Consider the following 14,047-nt stretch of genomic DNA (forward strand, 5'->3'; position numbering starts at 1 on the left):
AACCCTTGAATGATTAGGTGTGTCCAAACTTTTGACTGGTACTGTATATCTCAGGATACTTATATTCTGACATACGATAACTTTAGCAATACGTTCTATAGGAAATGAGCTACATTCACTTTTTTTATTAGGGAAAGCAGGATACCTAGACATTTACACAATAGAATGCATTCAACTGAAATGTGTCTACCTCATTTAACCCAACTCCTGTGAATCAGAGAGGTGCGGAGGGCTGCCTTAATCGACATCCATGGGCGCCCAGGGAACAGTGGGTTAACTGTCTTGCTCAGGGGTAGACCAACATATTTTTACATTGTCAGCTTAGGGATTCGATCCAGCAACCTTTTGGTTCCTGGTCCAAAACTCCTACCCGTCAGGCTACCATTAGGCCTTCATAATCTTTATCACATAGTCCCCTGGTACAGTAATATTACCTTTTCTAGTAATTATAGTTCTAAAGTCATGTTAATGTTTCATAAATGAGTTATTAGCCATTCATATAATGTGTAGCCAATTAATATACACTGAGTGTGCAAAACATTAAGAACACCTTCCTAATATTGAGTTGCACTCCCCCCGTTTGCCCTCAGAAAATCCTCAATTCGCCGGAGCATGGACTCTACAAAGTGTCGAAAGCGTTCCACAGGGATGCTGGCCCATGTCGAATCCAATGATTCCCACAGTTGTGTCAAGTTGGCTGGATGTCCTTTGGATGGTGGACCATTCTTGATAAACACGGTAAGCTGTTAAGAGTGAAAACCCCAGCAGCATTGCAGTTCTTGACACAAACCGGTGTGCCTGGTACATACTACCAATCTTCCGTCTTGCCTCTGAATAGCACACATACTCAATTGTCTCAAGGCTTAAAAATCTTTCTTTAACCGTTCTCCTCCCCTTTCATCTACACTGATTGAAGTGGATTTAACAAGTGACATCAGTAAGGGATCATAGCTTTCACATGGATTCACCTGGTTAGTCTATGTCATGGAAAGAATGTTTTGTACACTCAGTGTAATACCAGGCTATTGAGGCTGGTCTGATATATGGTGCTAGCTTGCATATGGTCCCTATTCTAAGGTATAACCTGGCTCTCCACAATATGTATTTTCAACATTATACTGAGCCCAAGGGCATTGCTGGATGTATGCACTGTCAAGGGGACCACGTGTTAGTGTCTCCTTCCATTTGAAAGCACTTGCACAACCACAATTATCTAGGACCACATCGCATAATGTCTTTAATAATACACAAATTATGTGATTTAAATGACTGTGATATTGAACATGTTGCAGTGCCTTTTTGAAAATCCTGCTGAAATCACTTCTGCTAGTGTGTGTGTGCGTGCAGATGGGCAGACAGGCATGCAGGCATGTGTGTTTCTCTCTCTGTGCATTTGCCTCTGTGCCTTTCTCTCTCTCGGTGTTTGGCTGCACATACATATAGCCCCACAGTGGAGGTGTCATAATACCCATAAAACCTAGCGGTCAAACAGGGAAATGGTTCCAATCGTTATTCCACCATAAATGTTTCCCATTGGGATTTTTCTAAACACTTAAAATAAGGGCTGTGTTTTGTGTAGGCTTACAGTGGCGTGACGTTTTGATAACCGTATAAATCTCTCTCGGACAAGGTGACGTTTATCAATATAATTCGGCTCTATTTACTCTCAGATTCTAAAATGCTAATAAGCTTTAAAGTAGACATTATGCAAGACTGCAAATCCCTGCAAGCGCCTGCACATCATCTCTAGCTGACACTTTTGCCAACAGGTATTGTGTCAATTTAAAACTTGCACAAGACAGTTCACAGAATTGTCAATTTAAAGAAATGTTGCCAATTTATTCGTTACTAAATTTACCTAACATTAGATACTTAATCCGGAGATTCTTACCTTTGCCTCGATTTAGCAGTCTCGTCCATCATGGCATTTGTATTTCTTTATGATGGCCACATTAGCAGCTAATTAGCATTTGTTTTGGGGGGGTGAAATACAGGCAAATATATTAATAAAAGTCACCTTGTCCTAGAGAGATTCACACAGTTATCAAAACGTCACGCCAGGGTAAGCCTACACAAAACACAGCCCTTATTTGAAGTGTTTCTAAAATCCCCTATTGGGGAAATGAATGGTGGAAAAAAACAATTGGAAGCATTTCCTTGTTTGACCGCTAGGTTTTATGATTGAAGTGATTGTTGTGTGATTGGCTGGTAGGATGCCCTGGGGGGGCAGAGTAATCCATCACTCCACAGAAACCAAGACAATCAGCCAGCCTGAGAGTAATCCCAGACGAGACACAAAGTCTTCAACATCAGAAAACACTCCCCAGACTGAGGGTAACATATAAGCATTGGCCAGGGTCGGAGCTACACAGAGCACAGCTTGGACGGAGCACAGCTCCCACTCACAGGCTTGGACACTTGTTAACAGCAGCCAGCCAGTTTTCCGTTTAACTTTGTATATTAGCCTACTTTATGTTAGGGGTTCGATTCCCACTGGGTACCAGTACAACAACAAAAAAGTATGCCAATGTATACACTCACTTCTGTAATTTGTTCGGGTTAAGAGCGTCTGCTAAATGACTACAATGTAAATAAAGATCCTCATCGTCAAATGAGGCAGTCGTGATGATCTGTGATGATCTGTCACCTCATATGAATTATCCTCGAAACAATGTGAGTGTTCTGTATCAGAGCCCCCAGTGGAATGGATACATCAATGGAGGACTAGGTGCCCTGGTACGGCATCTAGCTTAACCTTGCCACCCACGCGTTGGCAGAAGTTCAGTAAGTGTGCACACTCACAGAGCTGACTTGTTATCAATCTATCATACCACTGACAAACAGATGGTTTGAAATATGCAGTCTGAGTTTCAAGGTCTTTTAGGGGCCTGTGATCAGCTCGGTTCGCAAATCAAATCAAAATGTATTTGTCACATGCGCCGAATACAACAGGTGTGGTAGACCTTACAGTGAAACGCTTACTTACAAGCCCTTAACCAACAAGGCAGTTTTGAGAAAAATAAGTGTTAAGTAAAAAATAGATAAGTAAAAAAAATTAAAAATACATAAAAATAACTACAATTTAAAGAGCAGCAGTGAAATAACAATAGTGAGGCTATATACAGGGGGTACCGGGTTAGTCTTGGCCATAGACCTATCAAGACCTGTATTCTACCATTAAGTCACCTAAAAGTAAGGTCTAATCATGTCCAATAATCCTAGACATATGACATAAGCATATTTGAAAATAAACTTCACAAATATGAGGCATGAGGTGAGAAGTAAAAGCACAGCACTTTTGAGATGTTTTTCATTAGCACTAATAGGAAAATGAGTGGGGGGGTGTTAATGATTTGACATTCTGTGATATATATATATTTTTGTGTGTGGGGAGATGCTATCGCGTACAGTGTGCTGCTCCGGCTGGACTGGAAAATACATCGCTGAATATTAGCTTGATTTAAACCTCCCCCTGCACTGCTCGCTACAGACGGTCAAGCAGCAAAAGCTGCAGAGACCAGCCCAATGGGACAGGCACTCCGTCAATGTACTTCATTGTTTGCCCGGAGGAGCTGTGTGCGGGAAAACTAATACATTACTCTTGCTTACGTTTTTATCCATAGGTTCTCTACGGTTCTTTTATACCAGCGTTCTCTACGCGTGATTTTTGATTATTCCTCCTGCAACTTTCACTTATGATTGGCGATTATGGGGCAAACGTGTGGTTTCTCTCTGGGAAACATCGTTTTGGTCCTCCTGCTGTTGTGTGAAGGTAAGGGTCAGCCTCAATTAGCCTCTATCGCATCTCATGGTTTTCTGGGAATGAAGTTTAAATCTATCGAAATAAGCGTGCTTTATTTGAATGAACAACGTAGCCTAGTTTGCATGTAGCAAGCATGTAGTTTACCTTTGTTATTATTCAAATTAGTTTCACTTTACAGAATATGCGGACTTTATTTAATTTCAGATAAAATCAGATGGAAATATATGTAGTCAAACGAAACGTTATAGTCGCTGTGTGATTTATGAATGGCCGTGCGTAAACGTGCGTAAAGCTTTGTTTGAAGCTGAATGTTTTAACTTAGCTTAGTTATAGTGACTTAAACAAACATGAGTTGGGGTGTAGCCAATCATTGTTTGTCCTCTCGTCAGCATCAATTCTCAGGGCATCTTGTTGAGTTCATAGTCAAGATGATATACAGAGATTTATGTGACTAATGTCAATTAGACTAAATGTTCACAAAATGTCAAATCTCAATTCCAAATATCTTGCTTCTTATGCAAGCAAATACAGTACGTTAGTTCCTAACACATTACTAAGACGTGAAGTCCTATGACTTAACATTCACGGCAAATTCAATAGCAAATTTATAGTCTAAAATGGACTAAAACGCATATGCCATTTGATTCGTTTGGAGAGTTTGGGGATTTGAATGGGATTCAGAGAGTATTTATAACAGTAACATGTTATAAGACAACAGACATGCTGCTGGCATATAGTAAAAATACATTGTCCTTTCAGGTCGTGATATGCATGGCATGGCACATGGCCTCCGTGAGTAAAATGCATACAGCTATATACCATAATATTATAATCCCATTCACAATCCCACTGCCCAACTGTACTAACACTCTCCCCCCCAACCAGACTATATTTATAGTCTAACTCATGGCTCAAGAGTTTGTAAATCGCAGTGTGTGGCCAGAGCTCTAAAGCAGAAAGGTTGTTCAAATATAGACCATTGTGTATAAGTATTGATAGAATAACTCATATATTTATCATAAAATGTTCATATTAAAGTCAGTTTAGCATTTCTCTTTAAAGGTGTAATTACGGTAAAGCTACTTTGCATTGAGGGAGGAAAAAAACCATCAACCTATATAGCTAGACCTATTTCATTCACTTTTGAGAGTATGGAATTAATGTGTTACGTAATCATCCATGGGAGAGTTGGTAAAAATGATTCATGAAATACTTAAATTGTCATAGTTGTGTAAATGTTCTTTGGTTATTTTTCTCGGTGGCAGCATTCGGCATTTAGTAATGCTCTACAGAATTTACCACTCTGCTTTTATATTGTCTTCAGTCCGCAGGGGATATCTTTAAACTAAACTCGCAATAAATCACACCCAAATGATTTTGAGGAGCTGGAGCAACGATAAGTGGCCTATATGGCCTATTACAGTGTCGTAAAAATGTGCAGATTGAAACAGAAATGGCCCTATACACTACCCTGTTTTGAACCAATGTCCCCACGTTTCTTAGGCCTGTGAAATGATGTGTTGTTTATCAAATTGAGTAGGCCTAAACTAGATTTCGAGAGTCAATTGTACGTTATTTTGCAGGCCCTAGTCCTAATTGCCTAGGTGTTGAATACAGCGTCGGGCAGGCTAGACGTGAGCATTGGAGGGGGATTCTACACCTGCCCGTTTGTCGGAACAAAAGCCACGCGCCCGGTGACGGTCTGAGGGCAGGTGTGCGGCAGGTGCACCAGTCTCTGGGCAAACACTGCATGTTTGTTTTCTGATGAGAAAATACAGGCAGTTAAACAACTGAACCAACCCACCGTTCTAATAGCAAATGTGTCCTATAACGCATAACTAAAGACAGGGCAGTAAATTACTTTTTTTTTTAATGATAGTAGGTCAATGGATAGGATTGGCCACTGATGGTGACAACAATAAGGTTAGATGAGGGCCATCCATAAGAGGACATGACTGTTACTTGGAAAACAGATGGAACTACAACATGTGTTTTGATGGGAAAACAATGTCTTTTGATTGAGTTTGACTGTAATTATTTGTCACGTAATCATTCATCATTTAGTGAAGTGGGCCTACTAATGATATCCAACCTGTAAGTTGGATGGCATTTCATACAGGTGAAAAGTTATTTGCCAAATGCAGACACTAACTATTTCAGATCAAATGACAATAAAGCAAACTTCAACCACATTAAAGCCACAGCAATTACAATAGCTTTTCATTGAAAATGAATCTATTTATATAACTTATCTATACAGGGATTCTGCTTTAAATCAATAGCCTTTGTAGAGTTGGATATTTGAACATTTAACAGTCATGTTCTAATTATTGTAATGATGCCTTGGACAATATGGCCGCCCCAAGTTATCATTAACTGGTATACTGAACAAAAATATAAATGCAACATGCAACAATTTGAATTATTTTACTGAGTTACAGTTCATATAAGGTAATCAGTCAATTAAAATAAATTCATTAGGCCCTAATCTATGGATTTCACATGACTGGGCAGGGGCGCAGCCATGGGTGGGATGGGAGGGCATAGGCCCAACCACTTCGGAATTAGTTTTTCCCCTCAAAAGGGCTTCATTAAAGACAGAAATACTCCTCAGTTTCATCAGCTGTCCGTGTGGGTGCCCTCTGAAGATCCTGCAGGTGAAGAAGCCGGATGTGGAGGTCCTGGGCTGGTGTGGTTACACGGTTGTGAGGCCGGTTGGACATACTGCCAAATTCTCTAAAATGACATTGGAGGCGGCTTATGGTAGATAAATAAACATTGAATTCTTTGGCAACAGCACGCCAATTGTACGCTCCCTCAAAACTTGGGAAACTGTGTTGTGTGACAAAACTGCACATTTTAGAGTGGCCTTTTATTTTCCCCAGCACAAAGTGCACCTGTGTAATGATCATGCTGTTTATTCAACTTATTAGCCACACCTGTCAGGTGGATGGAATATCTTGGCAAAGGAGAAATGTTCACTAACAGGGATGTAAACAAATGTATGCACGTAATTTGAGAGAGATAAGCTTTTTGTGTGTATGGAAAAATTCTGGGATCTTTTATTTCAGCTCATTAAATATGGGACCAACACTTTAAGTGCTTCGTTTATATTTTGGTTCTAAATACATGGTTCCTGCTGGGGTAATAAAACAAAGGAAATTGGCACTAAATGCTCCTGTAATGGCCATCAGTGTTTTGAAATGGTGGCTGGTTGGAGAGTTTGTGCACATACATGCACAGGAGGTGTACAGATCGAGAAGCGCATGCAAAATGCCTGCTGGAAATCAGTATTATTTTAGCATAACGTTACATGGTTTTATGAAGGCTAAAATTGTATTTCTATTCAAACTCTCCAAAATCTGATATCTGTGTATATTTCCATACACGTCATGAAAGCGGTGAATACACAGGTGGCCTAAAGATCAACACTTTTTGATTTATCACGTAGTCCAGCTCTGTCACATTTGTGGTCATGTAATATATGATTCAGATCGACTGACTACATTTTTGCTAGGATCACTGTCTTCTCTCTCATGTACACTAAGCTACCTGTGTAGACTTAGCCTATTAATGTGTTTAAAAAAAATTCAAAAACATTTATGTTCCTTTTATTATCTTCCCCTAACCATACCACCCCTCACCTAATGAGAGTACATCAATGGACAACAACACTTAGGCTTCTACTTCCAGCTTATACATACTATATATATTTTACGGACACAGTATATTTTACATTAGTTATCTTTTGTTTGTTTTTAGTCCCATCCTGCAGCTACCCTCAACCCCTCCCATCTATCTCTGAAGAGCTGTTCATGTGTTATTGTCCTCAGTGAAGAATGTACTGTATTTCCTGAACAAACCGCTCCTATACTTTGGGAAATATTATACATCCAGAATCTTTGTGTATTAAATATACATAATTTAACATGTTTCAAAAGTTCAGATTACTAAGATGAGCAAAAATGTTAGGACGTTAGGCCTTCATCTTTCATGAAAACCAATAAATGTAAAGTGATCTGGAGAATTTCCCCAATTTCCTTTCCATAATTTGACAACAATTGTCTGGTGGAAACAAATGTGTGAAACCCCCATCAGGGAGCTGAGCGTAGCCTTCTGTTACGACCAAAGGGTTGCACGGTCAATGTTCGAGGTTCAGGTGAGGTGAGGCATCTCAGTTGACCCTTTTCGGGGGAAAAGGTTACCACTGACAAAACATCAATCAGTCACCTGTAGGAAGTAGGAACATGGTGCATCCCATAAGTAAAGAGGCATGGATGTTTTAGGTATAAAAACATTGATCTGTAGATCTGCCGTTTTGACCTTATTACCCTATTTGGAGCCCTGGGATGACCTCGAACCCTTGAAACGCTATCCCAAGTGGTAATCCCTAGTGATTGGCTCCCTACACCTCCCACAGGAAGTTCTGTTAGCGGACGGTTTACCTGGTTCTCCTCCTTGCATTAGCACAATCATTTTCATCAGCATCCATTGCTTTTGAGAAGGACCAGACCAATAAATCTAATTTGATACATGACACTATTTGATTTAGCCCCTTTATTACATTATATGATTTAGTTAAGCTTGTGTCTTGGGTTGCTTATGGATACATTCTAAATCTACATTTTCTACTCTTGCTGTCAGTGCGTTTTCTTTTAGTATAATTGGAAGAAAAAAAACATGACACAAAAACGTATTTGTTAGAGTGCTACCCCATTTCTTTCTTTTTATTCCAGTCATAGCTTGGTTTATGGGAATTTTTCTGTGGTGAAAATGTACACTATAGAACGTGCACTATAGGAGCAAAACCAAGCCAAAATGTTGAATGTCAGTTCCCCACATCAACAAATGTTACTTCAATGTTACTGCAATGTTTTTGAGATAAAAGCTCAGCTGTGCTCTACTCTTGGGTCAATGAGGACTTTTCCCATAGGCAGTAGGTTGCATTTGGAGGAGTTGATACACTGTCTTCAGAGTATCAGCATATTGTAGTAACCCACAATTTAGAGATATATTACCTACATTTGATGTTCTAGCGACATGTTTTGCTTAGCTATAGGAGTTGTTTTGAAACATACATTATTTTTATATGGACTCCAGTTTTACCAGTGTATTTAGATGTGATCATATTTACTGTATTCATATTGTGTAAGTGTACTGTCATAGGTAAACCTAGTCACAAAATCGTATACTCAAAAACACCGGAATTATATAAATGTGCTTCTCTCTCAAAGACTGAGGTACTCATTGTATTGTACTTAATTGGTTTATTGCCATATACAGCATGAGAGACCAAGCCCAATGTCTCCAGTGTGTATGTCTATTGCTAGGGTCCTCTACTGCATGGATGCTACAACAACCTTTCCCTGCTCTGGCACTGTCCCTGATCCTTCAGTCAATCAAGGGTCACATTTCCAACCCATTGCACGGGCACATTCTAATTTGCTTTGGTGGAAGGACAAGGAGACATTGATTGAAATTGTGTCCTCGGGGCATTTAGTGCTCTTTTTTTTCACATGGGGTCTTGACAAATAATGTTCCAGTGGTCGGTGATGCATGCTGTGTTTGACCGATCATTTACAACAACGAAGAATACAAAAGACTAAGCTGAGCTCTTTTTAAGCCTCTTTCTCGCTTTCTCTTTGACAAGGCAGGGTAGCAGCGATAGATGTAGAAATGGCTCAGCGTTGGGATTGCTTTGGCAGTGGTATTTTTACCCTTTGGACTAAAAAGATTTTCTATTTGTTGGATGAATTTAGGGACCCTCTCTTTATGTATAGGGGCATTATGATCACTTAGATGACATGGATAGCATGCCAATTTGATTGAACATGCAAGGCAAGTCTTTTCAAATAGAACACACCCCTTAATATAACGTATTAACAGGTATTTTATAGCCTAGTTGTCAAAATCAGTGACCAGGAAGTGCTGTTGCTGTGACCAAGCAAGCATGAAACTTGAGAAGTGGTAAATGAAGTGAAAATGCCAGGTCGGAGGCAGAGCAGTTATTGCTTGTGGTGTTGAACACAGGCAATGCCTATGCGTTGGCTACAATACAGATAATCTATCACTGAAATGTATTTATAAAGCCCTATTTTACATCAGCTGTTGTCACAAAGTGCTTATGCAGTAACCCAGTCGAGACCGCAAAGAGCAAGCAGAAGCAGAGGCAAATTGGCAAGGAAAAACTCAGTAACCTACAGGTTACTTTAACGTATACGAACATGTCAAATAATAACAGTATAATAACATAGCGATATATGTTCGAAACTGGCATTTCATATAAGTGGCCCGGTGATGAGAAAGACATGAAAATAGATCTGCTGCTGCATGACCTGTCCTCTGTTCACTTTCTAATGTCCCAGTCATTCCCCGAGGAATTCTTCAACTGAATTTGTAGTCGAAGCTAGGTTAGCTAACCCCTAAGGAGATGTTATAATAGATTTATTGTTGACTGATTAACATGGGACATTGCATTCGGTTCTTGTAATCTCTGAGGCTAAATTGGATTACGTTATGAGGGTAATGGATTATTACGTTACTACATTAGTCTACCTGTGGTTCGTCTGTGTGCGTCAAGCAAAGAAAATTGTTAAAAAGAAAAACATCCCCTTACTCTGACTAACAAAATGTTCAATTCAATTGCAACGCTGTCACATAAAGAGGCCACAGAAAGCAGTCCCGCAACACAATAGCATGATGAATGTTCATTCATTAAATTAGCCCCGTGGACACAACACATTGGGTCTCAATCCACTACGCAGTAACTCCAATGCCAAACATTCATGGAACCAAAAACATCCGTTTGAGGTTGGCCTATCCTTATCACTAGTATGTTGCTAGATAGAGAGATGAAGCTTGTTAGTGCTTTTTGATGAATGATCCAAGCTCATCACTAAAGCTAAGGACCTTGTAACTGAAACATCCCTCTGCAACTGGATCCTGGACTTCCTGACGGGCCGCCCCCCAGGTGGTGAGGGTAGGCGACGGCACATCCGCCACGCTGACCCTCAACACCCTCAGGGGTGCGTGCTTAGTCTCCTCCTGTACTCCCTGTTCATCCGCGACGGCGTGACTCCAACACCATCATTACGTTTGCGGACGACACTACAGTGGTAGGCCTGATCGCCAATGAAGATGACACGGCCTATAGGGAGGAGGTCAGAGACCTGGCAGTGTGGTGCCAGGACAACAACCTCTCCCTTAACGTCAGCAAGACAAAGGAGATAATCCTCCGGGACACCTACAGCACCCAATGTCACAGGAAGGCCAAAAAGATCATCAAGGACAACAATCACCCGAGCCACTGCCTGTTCACCCCCGCTACCATCCAGAAGGCGAGGTCAGTACAGGTGCATCAAAGCTGGGACCGAGAGACTGAAAAACAGCTTCTATCTCAAGGCCATCAGACTGTTAAATATCCATCACTAGCACATTAGACGCTGCTGCCCTATATACATAGACTTGAAATCACTGGCCACTTTAATAATGGAACACTAGTCACTTTAATAATGTTTACATATTTTGCATTACTTATCTCATATGTATATACTGTATTCTATCCTATTCTACTGTATCTTAGTCTATGCCGTCCTGACATTGCTTGCCCAAATATTTATATATTCTTAATTCCATTCATTTACATTAGATTGTGTGTATTGTTAGATATTACTTGTTAGATATTACTGCACTGTTGGAGCTAGAAACACAAGCATTTCGCTACACCCGCAATAACATCTGCTAATCACGTGTATGTGACAAATCAAATTTGATTTGATTTGATTGTGGACTACAGGAAACGGAGGTGCGAGCACGCCCCCATTCACATCGACAGGGTTGTAGTGGAACAGGTTGAGAGTTTCAAGTTCCTCGGTGTCCACATCACTAAGGACCCGTCATGGTCCAAACACACCAACACAGTCGTGAAGAGGACAATGCCTCTTCCCCCTTAGGAAGCGGAAAAGATTTAGAATGGGCCCTCAGATCCTCAAAACGTTCTACAGCTGCACCATTGAGAGCATCTTGACTGGCTGCATCACCGCACGGTACGGCAACTGCTTGGCATCTGATCGTAAGGCGCTACAAAGGGTAGTGCCTACAGCCCAGTACATCACTGGAGCCAAGCTCCCTGCCATCCAGGACCTATATACCAGGTGGTGTTAGAGGAAGGCCCTAAAGATTTTACAAGACTTCAGGCACCCAAGTCATAGACAGTTCTCGCTGCAACAGCACGGCAAGTCTGGAACCAAAAGGCTCCTGAACAGCGTCTACCCCCAAGCCATTAGACTACTGAACAGTTAATCAAATGGCTACCCGGACTATTTGAATTTACCCCCTTTTTGTGTTGCACTGATTCTCTTGCGCTGATTCTATGTACACTCACTGGACTCTACCCACACACTCACACATACTACACTGACACTCCAACACACACACACACACACACACACACACACACACACACACACACACACACACACACACACACACACACACACACACACACACACACACACACACACACACACACACACACACACACACACACACACTACATCTGCTCACACACAAAACATGCATATTGATGCCACATAGACACACTTTCAAACTCTTTCACACTCTTGACATACACTGCTGCTACTCTGTTTATTATCTATACTGATTGCCTAGTCACTTTTAACCCTACCTACAAGTGCATATTACCTTAATTACCTCAACTGCCTTGTACCCCTGCACATTGACTCGGTACCGGTACTCCTTGCATATAGCCTCGTTATTGTTATGTTGTGTTACTATTTCCTTTTTATTTAGCAAAATTGCCTTACTTTTTAACTCTGCATTGTTGGGAAAGGGCTTGTAAGTAAGCATTTCACGGTAAAGTCCACACCTGTTGTATTCAGCATGTGACAAATACAATTTGATTTGATTTGATTAATTGTGCAGACAAATATCTGGACACGACAGTATCATGTAGCAATTCTGTATATTGGCAATGCAAACTAAGAACAGTATAATCAATAATAACTTTCATCAATTGAGTTATTGCTTGATTAGCAGCCTTTTAGTTCATTGGATCTTGTATAGAGTCTTTAGTGATTATTCTCATTGCTGTTTTATTTTTTGGAAACAGAGTGATCGTGACAGCTTTCAGATTTAGATTGATTTATATTCTCACAGTGGTGTTTTCTATACCTACTCTGAGTGGACGAATGGGTTATACACAAGCAGATCGTGTGCGTGATGATTATGACCCATATGACTCTATAACAGACGTTCAGATTCCACAGTTGTAGTTTTTGTTTGGACAAAAATAGTAGAGTACATCAATGAGCCCTACTTTACGTGCTTGGAAATAACTGTGCATGTTTTTCTCTAGCTCATCAGTTAAAACAATGAGCATGAACATGTTGATTAGTATTGCTATTGATTGGTCCGCTGCCATATACTTGACTTTTCCGATGGGTCATTACTGGGGGACAGATGCATTGAATGAATGTTGACCTTGGTAGAAAGGGCATGGGATTTGCTCTTGTTACAGTCACACAGCTCATTGCCCAGACACAAGACCACTACTAGATGCACACCTTTTCGGAACCCGGATTCAAATCGTTTTTGAAATCTTTCAAATACTTTAGCTGTGCTTCAATGACTTTGCCTGGCACTATGGAACCAATAGAATAGTCTCAAAACTGCAAACCCCTCCAATCTGGCACTCCAGGCAGGCTCAAGAAATTGCTCAAAATACTATTTGAACCCGGGTCTGTGTCTGTCACTCCTCAGACAGATTAGTAAGCAGAGAGTTGTTGGAGCTGGGGCTGGGGCTCTTTCTCTAGTGTAGCACATGAGCTCATAGATGGTAAATCTCTCCGGTGATGTGCGTCGTGAGCTAATTGAGTTTCTGTCTTTGTCCTGGCCAGCTGAGAGTCAGAGGACGTCCCCAGGCTGTCTGCTTGTCAAACTGGTCCAATCCTAAACATCCTTCTTATCTGTCACCGGCGGTCTGAGTATGCAGACATGTTTCATGTTGTTTGTTTATGTCCTGCGACAGATGATTGTCTTTATCTGGGCTTCGGTTAAAGGAGGAGACAAGAAAAACCAATTCATTCATACCTATAGCATGTAATGGTTATTACATCAATATAAAGAAAAAGTGACATGTCACCATAACGATTGCGGCAGCGTAGTGTTCTTTAAAACCCCTCAAGGAACGATATGTCAATTGATGAAAATGTCATTTTTTTTTAAATCGGAGGGTTTTCTAATTGATAATAATGTTGATACGTA

At 40.7% G+C, this 14,047-nt stretch overlaps 1 protein-coding gene across 2 annotated transcripts in view; it reads left to right on the plus strand.

Moving 5' to 3' along the window:
• The first annotated feature begins 3,301 nt into the window (after positions 1-3,301).
• The window catches only part of ret (ret proto-oncogene receptor tyrosine kinase), a 30,101-nt gene continuing 19,355 nt past the window's right edge, over positions 3,302-14,047 (plus strand). For both annotated transcript variants that reach the window (XM_029753224.1, XM_029753225.1), the window contains exon 1: positions 3,302-3,772. In XM_029753224.1, the coding sequence (XP_029609084.1) occupies positions 3,709-3,772 (64 nt within the window). In that variant the 5' untranslated portion in view covers positions 3,302-3,708. The remainder of the gene's footprint in view (positions 3,773-14,047) is intronic.

This window comes from Salmo trutta, chromosome 5 (assembly GCF_901001165.1).
Source record: "Salmo trutta chromosome 5, fSalTru1.1, whole genome shotgun sequence".
In the NCBI taxonomy this organism is placed as follows: Eukaryota; Metazoa; Chordata; class Actinopteri; order Salmoniformes; family Salmonidae; genus Salmo; species Salmo trutta.